The sequence below is a fragment of the Ornithorhynchus anatinus genome, chromosome 11 (assembly GCF_004115215.2).
Source record: "Ornithorhynchus anatinus isolate Pmale09 chromosome 11, mOrnAna1.pri.v4, whole genome shotgun sequence".
NCBI lineage: Eukaryota > Metazoa > Chordata > Mammalia > Monotremata > Ornithorhynchidae > Ornithorhynchus > Ornithorhynchus anatinus.
The window spans coordinates 29,965,133-29,985,199 of NC_041738.1; the positions used below are offsets into that span (position 1 = coordinate 29,965,133).

Below are 20,067 nucleotides of genomic sequence, written 5' to 3' on the forward strand. Positions count from 1 at the left end.
TCCTCCAAACGGCCTTCCCCATCTAATCCCTCGTTTGCCCTACTTCCTCTCCCTTCTGCGTCGCCCTTGCACTTAGATTTGCACCCTTTGCTCACCACCCCCTCAGTCCCGCAGCACTTATGAACATAGCCATAATTTATTGTCCGTCTCCCTCTAGACTGCAAAAATCCTTGTGGGCAGGGAACATATCTACCAACTCTGTTATATTTTACCCTCCCTAGTGCTTAATACAATGCATGGCCCACAGAAAGTGTTCAGTACATACCACTGATTGATTAATTGAGCTCCTCTTCCCCAAGTGCTCCGTTTCACTCCTGAGTAAAAGCTGTGTAACTTAAAAGGGTATGTGGTACAAGTTGGGGAATTGTTGGTGGAACAGACGAGACACCCCAAGACAGGTGTTTGGGGTGTACTCACTGGCCCCAGGGCCAGAGCTCCAGATAATGACCTGATAATTCTCTGTGCAGGAGGGTTGATTCCTCTACAAGGCCCAGAATATAGATCTGTACCTTTGTGCTTTACTCAGCCTGAGCTGTGGTGACCCATAGCAAAATTGTGGGTTAACTCGGGTAAAATAAACATAGTTTAGTGGGGAAAGTGAGGCTATGGGTTGATGTTTTGTGGGGAGACAGATGCAAGCTCTTTTCTTGTTACAGTGGGAGCCATTAGACTCAAGCGTGAAAGGATCTTGTTTAATTTTTTTTCCTAATATGGGGCTTTGTGAAGTCTTCTTATGCTTTTCCTTTTTTTTTTTAAAGAAATACTTGGAGCCTGTTTATTTTTATATCTACACTTTGTTTGGACTCCAGGCTGTCTATGTCACAGCTCTTTATGTAACCAGCTGGCTCCTTAGTGGAACGTGGGTATCAGGACTATTAGCAGCCCTCTGGTATGTTACAAATCGGTAAGTTCAGATTGGGATTCATTTTTCCTTTCTGGGCAGGCAGGATAGAAAAGTTCATGTTTATCCCAAACTTACTGATTTTTGTCTATGCAAGGGGAAAATAAGAGATTTGTTACAATATATAAATACTGGCTTTTTCTGCAACTTGTCTTTGGTGGGAGTATTCATGCTTTGTCTTCCAAAAACAGAAAATGCATTTGGGGAGAAAAACTGAGGTTAAATCCTCACTGTCTTTCTCTTGGAAACTAGTGTTTTAATCCCAACTCTACTTGCCTGCAGTTTGACCTTGGGCATGTCACTCAACATCCGTACACACTGAGTCTTACTACGAAAGCTCTGGTTTTAATGTATAAGTCTATGAGTGCTATGGCTCTGTTGCACAGAACAGTCACAGACCCCGAACAGAAGTTATTACATCCCCTTGGGTCCCACTGCTCACCCAATACAGGGTGATCCGCACATATGTACTGATCTCTGTCCCAGACGGAAGATGTCTCCCACCCCGCCGCAGTTTGCCGGTCTGGCGGTTCCTTTACGGAGCCTGGGCCGGGCGTTCCCGGGTTGCTCGAGTTTGCTCTGGCTGTCCTGGCCTCCCCTCTGTGTTGCAAGGAGCAGTATCTTACCCAGGTTTCATGTGGACCTCTTTCTGGGGGTGGCGTGGATGCAGAAGCTGGACTTCCCTATCCCACTTGCCAACCGGGATAACGTACTCTTAATATTTTTGAAAAGATTGAAAAGATTTGCCTTTAGCGCGTGACATTGAGCTTCTTCCACATGGGCCCTTATCTACATATAACACTTTGTGGAAATTGCAGGCAGGGAAAGTTTTGAGGAATTGATGAGGTGTTTAGTTGCCGTCATGTGCAACATCGGGCCATATCTACAAACTACCGCTTCCTTCCCGCGTACTACAGGCCCTCTGTTGTACAAAACATTTCCCCATACACAACTAAGAGCACGTAACAGTTCCCGGAAATTCGGAGATGGTGGTCCTCCCCAGATGGAGTCAGTTTGGTTCGCTCCATTCGGGCGATTGTGGACATATCCCGGGCTGGCCTCACAGGAGGGAAGGTGGAGAGTTTAGTTTTTAGACACACTGAGCTTGAGCTACTAGGGAGACATTACATGGAAGGTTGTAGAGACATGTAAAGACATCCTAGAGGCAGATGGTGTGAGATTATGGAAGAGAGCTTAGTACAGTACACTGCACACAGAAAGCAGTGTGACCTAGTGAATAGAGCATGAGCCTAGGAGCCAAAGGACCTGGGTTCTAATCTCAGCTCTGGCACTTGCCTGCTGTGTGACCTTGGAAGTCACAACTTTTCTGTGCCTCATTTTCCTCAATCGTAAAATGGAAATTCAGTACCTGTTCTACATCCTATTTAGACTGTGAGCTCCTTGTGGGACAGGTTCTGTGCCCAGACTGGTTAACTTGTATCTGCCACAGTGCTTAGGAGAGTGCTTGACACATAGTAAGCGCTTAACAAATACAAAAAAGTAAGCGCTCAATAAATACCACTGATTAATAGGAGAGAGGTTAAAGCTATTGAGGTAGATTTGGCAGACATCCACCTAGGGTGAATTATGTGAAGCTATGAGAGCCAGCAAACTTCTGAAAAGAGTGGGTAGATTGAAAACCGAAAGGGGTCCAGACTTGAGCTTTGAGGGACACCCGTAGTTAGGGAGTGGGAGACAGAGGAAGAACCAATGAAAGACATCAACAAGGAGGGGTCAGAAGAGAAAAACGATGGCCATAGAAACATGTTTTTTGTTTCCTGTCAGATGATGTAGTTTCCCTTAGGCATTGTGAAGAAGAACTATTAAAAATCAATGAAATGAGAATTCAAACAAAATCTAGCCTAGCTATCCATTTAACAAGTTATATTAAGGGAGGAACAACATTTAGATTATCTAAGGAAACTGGTCTGATGGTAAAATTTGCAGCTGTCAGCTTTCCATTTTAGACAACACTTTCTTTAAGCTTTCTTATTTAGGGAGTGCTTATTGTGGGCAGCGTTTTGGGTTGAGTGCTTGGGCGAGTACAGTATAATAGGAGTTGGTAGACACGTGCCCTACCCACAGCGGAATTTTACAGTCCTGAAGGGAAGACAGACATCAATCTAAGTAAAGAAATTGTGGGTATGTACAAAAGTGCTTAATAATGAGTCTTCATTTTTATCGCTATAATGGAATTATGTTTTAATTTTGTTTGGGCAGAATAGATACCACAAGAGTTGAGTTTTACCATTCCACTGAGGGAGAATTGGGCATTGCCATTTTTTGCTGTTCAGATAGCAGCAATTACGTTTTTACTGAGACCCACGGTTACAACCTCTTTATGAAGTAAGTTTTCGGGAAAACTTTTTCAGAGCTACACAGACTTGTATTTAAGATGTAAGATGGGAGGATAGTAACCTAACATATTTGATTCTGGATGAATCAACAGTTAGCTATTGAACTCAGGTTACCAGGTTAATGATATTTTAAATTTCTTTTGAAGTTTTTTTCTTATTTTGAAAGAGTTTTCATCATTCATGCTAAATTGATAGTGATTCCTCGTAAACTTTAAGTGCTGTGGCAAAACCACAACGGTGTTGGATGAAATTGTCAGAATTTCAGGTCATTTCAATTTAGATTTGGTTAGGTGAATCAGGTCTTCAAAATGGCAAGAGCAGACGTAAGCTATTTGGGAAAGAAAAAGGAAAGACAACTACAGATTACTACGCTTTAAACTTTTGCATTTTTTACTGGTGTTCCATAGTATTCTGGTATGACCCTCCACAGTCAGGGTACTCCTGCCCTGCTTTTTATTTCCTGAATCGAGTCATTGTCCACATCTTAAGAACATCTGTAACAAAAGCTTTCTTCACTAGAGACATGTCAATTACATGAAAATTTTCTCTTTCAGAAACTGACGCTTCTTGCGGTATTCATATCCACATTTCTCTTTAGCTTGACGTGGCAATTTAATCAATTTATGATGCTGATGCAAGCATTGGTGTTGTTCATCCTGGACTGCCTTGACATACTTCCTACAGCAAAGGTAAGCAGTACTTTTTTCCCTCCTCACTTTGATCTCTACTTCCCCCAAATTGAAGAATCTTTCTCTGTTTGGTGTTCCATAGTCAGTGATAGCCTCCATTCATCCAAGAGAACTACATCTGAATAATCTGTGTTTACATGCAAATTATTACTAAACACAATTACAGACAGATAATCTCTGTTTTACTAGACCGTAAACAGCATTGACTAGAGTAAAAGCTCATTGTGGGCAGGGAATATGTCTGATATATTGTACTCTCCCAAGCACTTAGTACAGCGCTCTGCACACAAGAAGCATTCAATAAATACGATTGATAGATTACACAAGATGACTTGATCTTTTAAAAAATTTCATGTAGCATGTTTTTAAAATTGGCCTGAAGGTGTGTGTTAATGTGAAATATGCTCCATGCTGAGTGATTTTTTTGCAGATGACTCAAGAATAAGAGAATACTCTGTTCTTCCCCATTGCCTGTCTTTCCAGATCTTAAAACAGCAATGCCCCTCTTTATGAAGTGAGTCACCCTGATTTGCTCCGTTTATTCACCACTCAGCCCCACGGCACTTATGTGCGTCTCTGTAATTTATTTGTTTATTTTAATACCCGTCGCCCCTTCGATACCTTAAGATATTATTGTGTTGTGCTCTCCCAAGTGTTTAGTACAGTATCCTGCACACAGTAAGTGCTTAATAAATATGATCATAACTCTTTGTGAAAATATAGGTACTTTTTAACTGAGTTAGAAATTGAGGCCAAAAAAAAAATCAGTCTCCCCCTCTAGTCTGTAAGATCCTTGACAGCAGAGAGCATGTTTTGTAATTCTTTTGTACTCTTCTAAATATTTAATACAGTTCTCGGCACACAATAGGTGCTCAGTAAATATCGATTGACTGAGTTGCCCAGAGTTATGTGATAAACTAAATAATAGAACCAGAGAAGAATTTAATAACATAATGCCCTGCCACTACACTCAGTTCTACTACAGCCTATGTTTCATTAAACGTTCAGAAGCAGCGTGGCCTAGTGGAAAGAGCATGGGCCTGTTAGAAGCACCCGCGTTCCAATTCTGGCTCTGCCAATTGCTTGCTATGTGACCTTGGGCAAATCACTTAACTTCTCTCTGCCTCAGTTTCCTCAACTGTAAAATGGGGATGCCTGTTCTCTCTCCTACATAAACGGTGAACCCCTTGCAGGACAGGGACTATGTCTGACCTAATTAACTTGTATATACCCCAGCACTTAAAACAGTGGTTGACACATGGTAGGTGCTTAACAAATGCCATAAAAAATGTTTTGGTTAAATCGCATTTTGGACATTGGGAAACATCCTTCTGGCAGTGTAGGCCTTTCTAGGGTCGGTGTGCCATGCATTGGAAAAAAACCAGCCTGTGTTAGCATTCATCCAGCATCACATCAAGTGAGTAGTGCAGTATGAATTTTTCTTAATGTTGTGAGATTAAGGTAAGATTAAAACCCTCATGTTCTAGGAGAACTGGCTGTACTAGGCCCCATGAATGCTTTATCTAGTCCGATATTTGATCTCTGCTAATGGAGACAGGATGTATAGAGAAACTGTGTGATGGTTACCATCCTCGTTATTCATTCTAATGAATGGAAACGCTATCATCTAACACTCCTAACTCTTCCCTCTATGTCCCTATTCGCCATCTAGTAATGATTATATCCCCCTTGTTCACAAATGTATCCAAACTTCTTTGGAAACTCCTACTTATATTTTATGTCTGCAGAACCATATTTACCCCCCACAGAGTAAATACATTTTCTTCTATTCGTTTTGAACCTATCACCTTCAACTACCAATGGGAATAGCTTCTCTGGTTATTCATTTATTAGAAATAATTTTTAAAAGTAATTAAAATTCCTTCAGACAATGATTTTTTTCATGCCTCTTCCACTAATATCTTTAAACTTAATTTGTTGTTTCAGTAAATTCCAGTAATTTGTACCAAAGTAAAAACATTTCAACACCAAAGCGAATATAAAAATTCAATCTGTACTGGATTTCAGTAAAAATTTGTGTCAGAAAAATCTAATTCAGTCACCCAAGCGATTTTTATTAAGGACCTAACATGGGACCAATTTTAAATGAAAGTGTTGTTTATTTTGATTTCATTTTGTGTAGAATTATTTTTTAGATTTGCTTTCTTTAATCTGAGTGAATATAGCCTACAGATGGGATTTGGTCTATTTGTGACGATTGAAAGATTGATTAACCTGACAGACCTAAGATATATAACTGATTTTTTTCTTTTTCTTTTTTGAGATATTTAATAGATGCCCTCATGAGCAAAGTATTATTTAAAAATAAGTGCTGAGACTCCAAAACAGACACCAACCTCGCCCTATAGCAGTTTACAACCCAAGAAAAATATGGGCAGAAGTATGTAGAGAAAGACATTTTCTTTTCAAATGTCTGGAGAAGACAAAAATAAAAACAATAAAGGCTTATAGTACAAATTGATGTCATTCAGAAAATTTACAGAAAAGTTTTCAGAAAGATTATTTTAATTTTTCACCATAAGGTGTACCTGTACACACAGTGATACAAATTGAATGAAGTGGAGCTAAAATATAGATGCAATCACTGTACATTTTAGGTGAGAATATTGTGTCATGAAAACCCAATATTGTTTTTAACTCATGGGTAATTATATGTTATACTGGGAACAGTGGGAACCATCAAGAATAATTATAGAATAAAAATTAAGCATGCCTTAGGTTCTGTAAAATATCACATAGGTTAAGATTGTCATTGTCATTATGCTGTCAAGTCATCTCTGGCCCATAGCGACACCATGGACACCCCACTTCCATCTGCCATTGTTCAGGTAGTGTATCCATAGAGTTTTCTTGGTAAAAGTACGGAAGGGGTTTACCCTTCCCTCCTTCCACGCAGTAAACTCCATCCTCAACTCTCTCCCATACAGAAACCCAGAACATTATTATTTTTTTTAACTTCCCTTTTTCAGGTTTGTTGATTATAATTTCTAAGTATTTTGACCTTAAAATGTTTTGTCTAAAATATGTAAATATTTTTCTTATTATCCATAGTACACAATTTGTCTTCATGAGTGCTAAATTCTCAGGCCAGTGATATATCTTAACAGTTATACCCTAGAATTAACAGATTTGGAGGGATGAAAGTAGTAATGAAGTCATTTGTTTTTCTGTTTTCATACATGAACATCTCATTGGATTTCTGAGCTGTAATATTTTTCAGGAAATATAAAATGTAGGCCTAATCTCTAATTTTATTTGTGTGAATAGAAGGGTATATATATTGCAAGAACTTACGTGTTTATAGAAAATAGCTAGGAAAATCCGTATTAAAGGTTAGGAAAATGGACAGGACAGTAGTTATAACATGCAAGGGACTGAAAGCAAAATTTTATAAGTGCCTGTCATAATGATGAATGTGTCAGATAAACTGTCAAGCCACAATATCTGTTTGGCTAATTTTGGGAATGTTGTCTTGACAACGTCAGTGCCTGGTATAAAAGACAGTTACAGGCACTGCACCATACATGGCGGGAAAAAAGAACAGAATGGGCCAGATTGCTGTTGCAGCAACAAGAAAGACAAGTTTTACCCTGGAGACATTTAAGTTTACCATAGAACAGCAGTATCACCGAATCCCTGAAATAAACACACAAAACATTTGTAAGAAAGAAAAAAATGAGACTTCACTATTCTCCAGTGTCAGCAAACAAAAAAAGCATCTAAATAGAATTTTCTTTTAAAGATAAGAAGCCTGCAAATTCCAAATGATCCTTTAGCTTTTGAATTTACAGTGGTCTAGATTAACAACTAGGAAGCTCCCAATATTTCCATATCAGGAAGGTAAGGTCTATCATCTTCCCTAAATACTTATTGGTTACTTCCAGTGTCGTTTAGGGGGTAGAACATAGGCTATGGTTACTTCTCTTTAACTACACTGTAATTCGGGAAGGAAAGGGTCTAGGGATGATGTATTTGAGGAACCAGTCCTCTTACTGTGCCCAGAGGAACCAGGAAAAACTAGGAGCGGAGGACTCTTAAACTCGCCCAGCCTCAGTATTGGCCTTCCAAGTCAGAAACGGTGACAGCAGTTGTTGACTCAGAGTAGCTGAGGAAGTAGCACATTAGTATTCATGCCCCATTTGAGTCCAGATGCCGACATGCCAGCCAGGATGACTTGTGCCGACCCTCTGACATATGTGCTGGGAGTTGTCTTGATCTTTCCAGTTCATACTTCACTCTGTGGCTTGGATTATTTTTTTGAAAAACCATTCAATCCATATCTTCCCCACTCCTCACAAACCTTCATTGGTGGCCCGTCCACCTCTGCATCAGACATAAATCCCCTTACTGTCAGCTTTAAGGCAGTCAGTCAGATCTCTCCTCTCTCTCTTCTCCACAGTACTATATATCGTGTAATATCTGTAATGTAATGTCTCTCTCCCCCTCTAGACTGTGAGCTCGTTGCAAGCAGGAATGTGTCTTTGTTGTAGTCTCCCAAGCGCCTAGTACAGTGCCTTGCACACAGCAAGCCCTCAATCAATACAGATGAATGAACGAGTATGTTACTCCCGATCTAATAATTGGAATAATAATTGTAGCATTTGTTAAGCACTTACTACTAGTTGAGCACCGTTCTAAGTGCTGGGGAAGTGACATGTGAAATTACATCAGACACAGTCCCTGTCCCACCCAGGGCTCACAGTCTAGGAGGAGGAACAGGAATTGAATCCCCATTTTACAGTCTTCCTCAATTTTACTGTGAACTCGCCTTTATACTCCCTAAGCATTTTGATACCTACTCTAGCCCCTAATAATTATGAAATTATTCTTATACTCTTTTTCCCCTCTTCATAATATATTTTAATGTGTCTCCCCCTGTAGACCGTAAGCTCATTGTGGGCAGAGATCGTGTCTACCAGTTCTGTTGTATGTTCTCAAGCACTTAGCACAGTGCTCTGCACGCAGTAAGCAATACCATTGCGTTATTGATTGACATGTTAGAAAAAAAGGAAAAAGCTGTTATGACTGTTAAAGGGTTTAATTTGGAAAGGAAACAGAAGCTGTTTCCTAGCCTCAGTTTTTCAGGAATCAAGTTATGTTTTTATATTATGAGGACATGGACAGGTCTTTGTTCTATTGATTACCATCATCTGAATTTGCCAATTCTTAACTTCATTGATGCCACTGACCCTTAATGTCCTTTTCACTTTTTTTTACAGCTGTTAAAATTTAAAGCCTGCTTACTACTTCAAAGTACTTATTCATTAATCTCTCCCTGCTATCTTTAGAGTGTTACTTCTCCTAGGACAGGAAGACTGTGCTTTTTCTTTCTTTCCACTATCCCAATATCTATTATAGTATGTGCACTTGGTGAGTAATAAATGTTTGTTGATAATTTGACTTTGAGACTAACTGACTTCCTTTTGTTACAGGTTACCTGGCTTTATATTATACAAGTGGCTGGTTTACTCCTGGTGTGCATATTTCAATTTTTTAATGCCATGATTCTTGGGTCATTACTTATAAGTTTTAATCTTTCGGTGCTGATAGCAAAAAAGTTTCAGGTATGAGGGTTTTGGGGGTTTTTTGCGGGGGGAGTTGTTTTATTTCTTTATTTTTATTCTCAGTATAAGTGTTCTCTAAAAACTTTCCTGGCTTTTGCATGGCACATGAAAGAAAAAGATAGACCATAGAGACAAATTCCCACAGATAAATCTAAGCAGTATATGAAATTCAACTGGGTGACTAATACTGAAATTACTGGGATTTTTGTAAATGCAGGGTTAATTATAGAAAAAAACACTACCTTTTTATAGTAAAGCTGGTGGGCCCCATTCTCATATGTTCCTAAGTTCTACCAACTCAATGGTATTGTAGTTTGCCAAGCACTTAGTACAGTATTCTGCCACACAGCACTCAGTATACATCATTTTTCAATTAATGCCTGGTAGCTTTTAAATGTATTTCATTTTATTGTAATTACTTTGACCTTATTTCCCAAACTTTACTTTGCATTTTGTTACATAAATGTGTTTGGTTTATATATAAATCGGAAAAAAACAGTTAAATTTTAGTATGGTGATGCATTAAGCATTATCACTTTAACCTGGTATTCAGATTGAGTGTCTCTTTTAAAAAAAAATGAATTAATATTTTTGCCATATTCCCCATTTCTCACATGCAGTGAGATTCCTGGTAGTTGTATATTTTCATTGTCTCATGTACGAATCTCAGTGTGTCTAAATCAAGTGGAAATTTTGCCTATGTGTGCTCTGGTCAAACTTGTTTTTGTCTTGCATTGTATAAAAATCTACAGGATATATTTTCATTTCTTTACTTTTTCCCATTTTTTCCTAAGAAAAATTCTCATTAGAATTTCTTAGTAACAGCCACTGTTGATAAACTGTCAGTAAAATTTAGAGTAAATTACCATTCTTTCAATTGGTTACTTTTTAGAGATTATGATAGTTTCAGCTTTGGATGTAATAATAATGATGGCATTTATTAATCGCTCACCATGTGCAAAGCACTGTTCTAAGCGCTGGGCATGGCATAACTGCTGATAATACCCTAAATTTCCTATTTTTTGTCAGTTTTGATGTATTTGATAATATACAACATTTTTAACTTCTGAAAGATAAGTTCCTTTTGAAGATCTGGAATTAAATTCTCTAATGTACCAAAGTGTATAATTTTCAAGTCATAACGTAGTTGCATTTTTCCTGGCGCTTCAGTGCTCGAGTCAGTAGAATTGCTTGAAACATGGTATGAAAAAGTATTGTATTCCCAAGTAAAAACTACAAATATTCTTCCATTCATCTTATATGAGTACTGCACAGAAAAGTTTCAAAAAGACAAGACAATATCATATTTTTGATGTTTCTAAGCAAATATTTGGTGTAAATAATTAAAATTTCATTCTTTTAATTTTTAGAAAAATCTGAAAACAGGCAGTTTTGTGAATAGACTTGGAAAACTTTTGCTCCACTTGCTTCTGGTATTAAGTTTGACACTCTTTGTCAATAATTTTATTAAGGTAAGAAAGGAAAACTACTACTCTGCTTCAATGACTTTATAACTAGATTGCTTCCCTTAAAATAACTGGCATTTATAGAACTTTCTTTGGATCTCAGATAAAAGTGTTCAGTAAGCTTTGGACAAACTTTAGTTTCTGCTTTTTAAAGACTTTTTGACCCTTCATTCATTATTTGGTGCATTTGTATTACTATAATTAGCTGTAGAAGTATCTCAAGTCAGAACTGGTAACCACAAAAAAAACCGTACCGGTTTACATTACTTAGAGAATGTAAGAAGGCAGAATTGTTGGGTCTGTGGCATATGCAGTTCCTAGTTTGTACTGATCCTTGTCCCTTGGTTCAAGGATGACACTACTGACAGACTTCATCCATGAGTGTATGTTGAACTACCGATGCGCAGACAATATTTAGTGTCTGTGCGGTGCCAGAGTGTATCTGTGTACCCTTGGAAGCAGGGACTGTGTCTGTTATATTGTTGTGTTGAAACAGTAATAATTATGGTACTTGTTAAGAGCCTTTGTGCCAAGCACTGTTTTAAGCTCTGGGCTAGAGTCAAGTTAAACTGGACACAGTCCCTTTCTTGCATTGGGCTCACACTCTTAATCCCCATTTTTACAGATGACGTAACTGAGACATAGAGAAGCTAAGTGATTTGAACCCATTAGAGAAACAGCATGGGGTAGTGGATAGAGCATGAGCCTGGGAATCAAAAGGTCATGGATTCTAATCCTGGCCCCACCACTTGTCTGCTGTGTGACCTTGGGAAAGTCATTTCACTTCTCTGGACCTCAGTTACCTGATCTGTAAACTGGGGATTAAGACTGTGACCCCCATGTGGGACAACCTGACTACTTTGCTTCTACCCCAGCGCTTAGAACAGTGCTTGGCACACAGTAAGTGCTTAACAAATACCATAATTATTATTATTATTATGACCTTCTGACTTTCAGGCCCGTGCTCTATCCACTCTACACCATGCTGATTCCCAAGTGCTTAGTGCAGTACTTTGCACACAGTAAGCACTCAGTAAATGTGATTGACTGACTGTGATATAATTCATGGGACCTGCAATTACTCCTGCCAGCCTAGGTAAAATGTTTGACTTTGTGTACCAGTTTGTTGGAAGCTTAAGTTTGCACTTTTATGATAATTCTGTACCAAACTGGACATCGGTCACTTGATACTTCACCACTGAAGGGAGAACAATCTGATCTCTGATTCCCAAGTTCCAATTGAGATAAGTCATTATTCATCAAATGTACATTTCCACATGGAAATAGTAAGAAACTGTTCCTCTCATGCTAATAACAATATTTGTTTTTCTCAATAGAAAATTCTCAATCTTCAATCAGATGAGCACATATTTAAGTTTCTCAAGGCAAAATTTGGATTTGGAGCAACAAGGTATGAATGAAACTATGTACCAAAGCATGATTATGCAAAATATCAAAAATATATATTTTTATTATATTAAAAGTATCCTTGAGGGCAGGGATCCTGTCTAACAACTTTATTGTATTGTTTAGACTCTGAGCCCATTATTGGGCATGGATTGTGTCTATCTGTTACCGATTTGCACATTCCAAGTGCTTAGTACAGTGCTCTGCACATAGTAAGCACTCAATAAATACTGTTGAATGAATTGTATTCTCTAAGTGCTTAATATAATGATCCGCAGCCAGGGAGCGCTCAGTAAATATCGTAATAAATTGATAAAGACATTAAAAATCCTCAACCCAAATTCATTGCTTTTGGTTACTGGCTGCCAATTCTGAGGAAAGCTATAATATGCCTAATGTAAAACAACCTGCTTTAAATCTCATCACTTTACGTTTTTCCCCCAGGGATTTCGATGCGAATCTGTACCTATGTGAAGAAGCTTTTGGGCTGCTGCCATTAAATACATTCGAAAGACTGTCAGATACTCTACTTTTTTATGCTTACCTATTTGTCCTCTCCATTATGATGATAGCAACTGTAGTTGTTGCTTTTCAGAATCTCAGGTATATGATATTTCTTAAAAATATAAAAGTTCCTATTTGCATGCATGTTTTAGAAAGCATTCTGAGATAAAAGCAGAAGTGTTTTCCTGCTTGCCCAAGTAGAATACTGGGCCATAAGATTAACCTGTTTTCAAAAAATCATCTACCTTGGAAATATATTACTGTCAATTCTCAAATACCAGGAGAGATTGTCCGCTTTCCTTCGACCTCTACCAACTGCTTTCAGTTACCTACCATTTTTCTAGTTTCCTGCGTTTTCAAACATGTAGCAGGGGCTGAGAAAGGGAAGGGAAAGAACTTTAAATCCCAACCCATAAATTTTACTTTCTGTTAGTAGGTCTGATCATTTCTGTAGAGGATAAAGGTTGACATTTATGATTTAAAATAAAGTTTTGGGGTACCTGAGGGTTTTAATTGGTTGGTAATTGGAGTGGAAAATAAGAGCTGGCTGTAAATCTACATTATACACATTAATATTTGATAGTACATTTTAAATAAACCATTATTTTATTATCTTTACAAAATATGAAGTGCTAAGCCAGTGAGCAAGACCACTGAAAGACTATATTTTAAACATTTTCTTCTGTAGTTAATGGGACCTTTGAGTAAGGGGATTGCAGAACATTCTCATATTTTACAGGGAGAGAAAAAGCAGTATTTCCAACTGGTCAAGATATGTTTTCTATAATTAATTAAGAAGCAGAAGTAAGGTTGCAATAGACCCTCTCCAATGCTGAGAATGACTCTAGAGTAATGAAAACTTCTTAAAGAATCTTCTTTAGAAACTGTATTTTTTAATAATTGGGAATAGATCTTTTTAAGAACTGCTGCTATGTGAAAGAATGTTACATTGCTTCATAACTATCTGGTGTGGTGCCTGTGTAATTTATATGAAGGGATTCTCTTTGATTTGCAAGTATAGTTGTGTATATGTTAAAATGAAGTTGCCCTTCTGCTAATGAATGTTATTTTTTCCTCCCTTCCTTTGCCCCCTAATTATTTGTTCTGATTACTAAGGAGCTCATTACTTGTGAATATAAGGGTGTGTTTTGCTTTTTGCTGTTTTATCCTGTATTAAAATGTTTGATTTATAACATATTGCAAAAACCCAACTCCTTCTCAATTTTTTGTTCCATTTTGAAATAACTATTGTTACAACTTGTGGAATTTAATTTGAAAATGTTCTCAAACCTGTGAAAATTAAATTTGAAAGGAAAACAGATGTGAGAACCATTATTCCCTCGTCCAGGTACCCATTTTGCAGAGATGCAAAAGTGGCAAACAAGCTCCTTTAATTTGTCTTTGAACAGCTAGAGAAAGAACCATTGTCTGGACAGAAGTGGTCTATTCCTTGCCCTGCATTTCCCCAAATAGTTTCTTTTGGGCACCTTAAAGGGATGGATGTCATGAGGAGAGCAGAGTGACAGTCCAGCAGAGGGCAAGAACAGTTAAGACTATAGGCTTGCTACTGCATCCCCAGACCCCACCGTATTCTGTCACTAGCCCTTCTGTCTGACTGAGATTCTTAGCATCCTTGTGAAGGGGTACAGGAGTGGTGGAATGTGTCCCTCACTTACAGCTTTGTCACTTAGTGATATTTATTGAGCACTTTGTGCAGACCACTGTACTAAGCACCTGGGAGAGTACAGTACACCGAGTTGGTAGATGGGATCCCATCCCCCCACATGGACTTCAAACAACTTAATCTCTGTCTCGATAGAGGCAGGATCCTGCAGAGCGCGGTTATATTTCAAGTTACATTACCTATCCAAATATCCGCTGATTTGGTTCCTGGAGGCTGATACACTTATAAAATGTATGAAAATGTGAGTTTTGTAGAATGATGTGTTATTAATCCCTTCAAATCTTGATTCGATATGTTGTGTACTTATTTCCAGTGATTCCTCCAATGAACGATCCGTCAATAAAATGGGAAAATGCACAATCATACTGAAGCCTGGAACTGCCTATAACTTAATTCACACCATTCTGTTTGGGTGCTTGGCTTTTAGTACAATGAGGTATTAATTTAAGTTTGCATATCTGTTGTTTGTCGATCCTTGATCAGGGTTCTCACTAATAATGTACGAAGTCCCAAATGTCTCAGTCCTTCTGCCCTCTCCCTTTAAAAATACAATTTCAGAGCAAGTCCGTTCCCATCACAGTGATGCTGGAAAGGAAATCCATATCTAAATCAATAGGCCTGTAACTTCAGTTCTCTACACTGGTTTGTAATTTCCATGTGCTACCAACGCGCAGTGATATGAGAAGACGGAATGTGATCACTTTTCCATTTCTGAAACTTTTAGTAGCGTTACTAGTTTTGCTGTATGACCAGTACTTATATTTCTGATCTTACAGAATGAAATACCTTTGGACATCACATATGTGTGTGTTTGCTTCATTGGATTGTGCAGTAGTGAAGTTTGGGAATCGTTCTGAAGTTGGTCCATCTCTAACACAAAGAGGGTCTGAATCTTTTTGCGGCTCTTCGTTTAGTGATGTCGAAAGACTTACTCTTTGAAGAGTTGTTGTAATGTGATTAAAATTAAAGTGAATACCACGTAATTTTTGCGCTGTAGTAGGTTAGGTGTAGATTGCAGATACTATATTGTTTCATTTGTTTTCATGTAGATTCACTAGATGGCACATGGTAAAAGTTATGAATACCTAGAAGCCTTACGTTTCTTCAGTAGTTTGAACTGTCAGAAACTTGTGAAAGATTACGTTCTTTTTCTGTTCCACGAAAAGTAAGATTGATAAGTGCTGATTAGAAGATGGAGGAAAAAGAATGCACCAAAAATATTTGTAACTTCTTTTTCTTTCCTACAGATGAAAGTGATGAGATATTCAGTCCCATTATTGATACTGCTCTATCTTTGCTATAAGGTAAGAACAGATTTTATCTTTCTGAATGTTTGTCCATTCAACAGTAAATTCCGATTAATGGTTTGGACTGGGCGTATTAGGTCGTGTGTTTTGAAAGGGAGAAGTGCTAATGGGTGTATTAGGTTGTGTGTTTGAAAGGGTGAAGTGCTAAGCAATCTTTTGAGATTACCAGTGTGCACTCTAAAAGATTTTGCAAAGTAGCACTAAGGTAGAACTTCAGAGTACAACCAGTTTCCTAAAAGAATAAGAAAACTCTCTTCTTTAATCAATCAGTGATATTTATGTAGTGCTTACTGTGTGCAGAACACTGTACTGTTCACTTGGAGAATACAGTACAACAGAGTTGGTAGACATGATCCTGCCAAGTGAGCTTTAAAATTCTAAAGCTGGCTGGTCACTGCCTTTATACTTTAATCTATCTTTTGTTTCAATAGATTGTCATAGGGTTCACAATTTAGGGTAGCAATCTACCAGAAGGGGAAAGTTTTAGATTGTAATTTCTTTTTAAACTTCTCCTTTCCCTCAGATGCGCTGGTTCCAGAACAGACATTATTGATATTTGGCAGTTAGGGTCAGAACTGAAAGGGGCCTCAGCAAATCATTGTGTCTAGCCCCCTGCTTTCAGGCAGCTGAAATTTTAAAACTAGCCAATATTTCAGAGTGAGATATTGATCTGAGTATTTAAATACCTTTTTGGCCAGAAAGTTTTTTCTTGTGTCTGACTGAATTGTCACTGCGATTTTGACTGAATTGTCACTGCGATTTGTTCTCAGTGTTCCATTAGACAGATCTTTTTCTGCCTAAAGTGTGCTCAGCTTGTATTTCCCATCTAGATCGTGTGGTACACATATTTGGTTCCCAGATGCAGTAACTTGCATTATTCCTAATGAAGTGTTTTTCATCTTCTGTCTTCAGTGAAACAGAGCCTCCCCTGGGAGAATAGATGAAATTATCCATTCCTCTTCTCATTTTTCAGTAGGCCTTTTTCAGCCGCACATTAGCTATAGTCCCCCATGTGCCATCCTTCACTATTGTGAGATCTGACCTCTGAGTTGATCGTCAGCTCCACAGCTGTTTCGATGCAGAAGGTTGTTTTAGGAACCCAGTCTTCAACTAACCTCCCCCATCGAAGGAGGATAGTTTGGAAAATGTGAGACTTGGGAAAATTTAGATAATGCATGGTATGAAGATGACTTTGGTTTCCCAAGAAACCTCAGTGATTTCCACTGCAATAACAGAAACTTGTGAATGATGGATGAAATTATTAATTTCTAAGCAGAGGATATCAAGAGAGGTCTTATTGTATTCATCACTTGCTGTGGAAGAAATGTAATCTGCAATAAAGTCTCACAACAAGACAGACGTTACTAATTGATTATATTTGGGGCATGCTAGCACAGATTCTCTCTGCGGCCTCTAGCAGTGAGTTATGTTGATGGAACTGAATGCCTATTCTTTATGTCCCTGAGGCTATTTGAATTTTATCTAGCAGTTATCAGGTTGTTTCAGAATGGGTTGTAAGCAAGTTTAGTGGTTAGGAATGCATTCATTCTTCCTAAAAATAGTAGTCGAGATTATAAACTGAATCCTGATTAAGGTAATGAAAACCTCTTTTGAGGCATGTGCGTATGATAGTCTCAATGCCTTGTCTGTAGGAGCATTGAAGAGCAACTATGTTGACAGCAGCCGGTGTTTATATTTATATTGTGCAACCCAAATAGTTTGGAAATTTTGACAATTTCTGAATACAGGAAACTTTCTGTGATAAAGTGAATAAAATAGTAAAACCCTTTCTCTCCGGTTAGTAGTATGAATTTTCTCCTTTTCCTTCACCTCTCACTTGCACTCCACACTCTGTGCTGCGGTATTTCTCATGTCTCCAGCATACGCATATAAACTTCTCTCACATAACTCAAATTAGACGTGAGTGGCCAAAGGAGGAGAGAGTGTCGACATCAATTACTACCCCTTGAAATGAGTTGTGTTCTTCTGGACTAAGTAAGCTTGACTTTTACTTCCAGAGAGCTTCATTGACTTAACTCGAGAGTGCGTTTCCTGAGAATTATGGCCGCCTTTAATTCCATTCATTTTATCTTAACTTCAGTTCTGGTGAGAATTTTGATCTGCTTTTAATTGTAGTTTTGGCCAGGAATAATGGACGAGCTGTCAGAGTTGAGAGAATTCTATGACCCAGACACAGTGGAGCTCATGGACTGGATAAAGTAAGAAATATTTGTTTTTTTCAATTTTACTGATCTTACATACTTTTAAAATGATCCTGCATCTCTTTGCTCTTACTTGTGATTTTATTGAAGAGTGTTTTTTTAGTTCCCCTGAAGTTCTAGTTGTTCCTCAGAAAATCACCGTTCATCTGTTTTTCAAAAAAGATAAGGGAAGTTTATGGCTCAAGATCTGTTTCCTAAAGCTGAAATGAAATAGAAGCAGAAACAAGTAACATAACAAGTAATAAACCAGGATGCATTTAAAATAATGGACCCGGGATATGCATCTCTAGGAATTACAACCATATTGCCAAGCAACTTTTTTAATTATGAAACTTTACAAGGAAGTCAGGAATCTCCAGGCTTGGAAACAGGAAAGCGCTAAGCCCTTTCTTTAAAAGTAAGGAAAAGAATGACCCTATCATAGAGCACAACATTGATACCAGAAAGATACACAGAATATCGACAATCAGTTTACAACCACTCAAGAGGATATAATAGTAGAAAACATCCCAAATCCAAGGTTGAATTTCATCCATGATAGATATATAAACAAGCAAAAAGAAGGATGTAATAAGTTAAAGCCAGTAAAGCTTTGATTCCTCTAGACATCAGCTCCTTGTGGGCAGAAACTCATATACAACTTTGTTATATCATACTCTCTCAGGTGCTTAGTACATGCTCTGCACATGGTAGGTGTTCAATAAATACAATTGATTTTTTGATTGATCCATCTTGCAAACATCACTGACGAGTCAGTAACTCTAGTCTCATCTGTACAACTGCTGGTGAGTGTAGTAGCTGGGATTAGGAATTCACCAAGTATATCGATCGCCGGCACTATTTCCATCATATAGGGATGTATTAAGTAATGTTCCACAGATATCATTCTTAGGACAAATTCCTTTAAATATCTCTGTTCATATCCAGACATATGTATACAGGGATGCATGATACATTGAAAACGCACTTCGAATTTGCCAGTGACACTAAGTTCTAAGTGGCAGGCAAAGTGAGAAAATCTCTCTTTTGTACGTCTTGATATACTTTACTTATTCTAACACTTCCTCCCCTCTGTAAATTGTTTTTTGTCTGTCTCTCCTGTTGTGTAAGTTGGGTGATTTGGGATGTGTCTTCTGCATCTAAATTCTCCAAGGGCTTATACCTGCTCAGTTAACACTGTTTTTTGATTGGGCATACAGAGATAGGATGCAATTCAATAAGTCAGATAAATGAAAGGAAGTTTATATAGAAATGAAAGGCAAGACAAATGCAGGTTGGGGAATGCTGTGCTAGTACAAGTTGGGCTGAAATGACACAGGGTCAAGTTAATCAGTCATTTAATATGGGGCTTTGGGCAGTTAGTGGAAGAACTCGGCCTAGATCTCTTCCACATTTGTCTATTTACTGTTAAGTTTATAGACCAGAGACAGCATGGCCTGTTGATAGGCTGGCTGGAAGTCAGAAGGCCTGGCTTATAATCCCACCTCTGCCCCTTGTCTGCTGAGTGACCTTGGGCAGTCACAATTTTCTGTGCCTCAGTTACCTCATCAGTAAATTGGGATTAAATCCCCTCCCTCCATTTTATACGGTGAGTCTCATGTGGGACGGGATTGTATCCTGATCATTGTTATCTATTACAGAAGTACAGTGCCTGGTACATATAAGCGCTTAACAATTACCATTTAAAAATACTTGGTATTTGAGTGCTTATTGTGTACAGAGTACTGAATGAAGTGCTAGTGAGAAACACAACAGAGTTGCTAGACATTTCTGCCACAGGAGCTTATAGTCCATAAGGGGAGGCAGACTTTAGTCAGTCATGGTATTTATGGAGTAGTTAGTCTGTGCTGAACACTGTAGTCAGCACTTGCAAACGTACAGTATAGAGTTGGTAGACACATTCCCCTTACGAGTTTACAGTAGAGCGCATTTAAATAATTATCGA

The 20,067-nt window shown here is 38.1% G+C and overlaps 1 protein-coding gene across 1 annotated transcript in view; it reads left to right on the forward strand.

Annotated features, from left to right (window-relative positions):
• Positions 1–20,067, forward strand: part of DPY19L3 (dpy-19 like C-mannosyltransferase 3) — a 74,105-nt gene that overhangs the window by 31,736 nt on the left and 22,302 nt on the right. Inside the window, 14 exon segments of the mRNA XM_007671485.3 lie at positions 759–904; positions 3,122–3,143; positions 3,145–3,222; positions 3,224–3,247; positions 3,813–3,947; positions 9,401–9,532; positions 10,903–11,004; positions 12,336–12,409; positions 12,850–13,008; positions 14,907–15,029; positions 15,370–15,410; positions 15,413–15,477; positions 15,841–15,897; positions 18,037–18,119. Of these exon segments, the coding sequence (XP_007669675.2) occupies positions 759–904; positions 3,122–3,143; positions 3,145–3,222; positions 3,224–3,247; positions 3,813–3,947; positions 9,401–9,532; positions 10,903–11,004; positions 12,336–12,409; positions 12,850–13,008; positions 14,907–15,029; positions 15,370–15,410; positions 15,413–15,477; positions 15,841–15,897; positions 18,037–18,119 (1,241 nt within the window).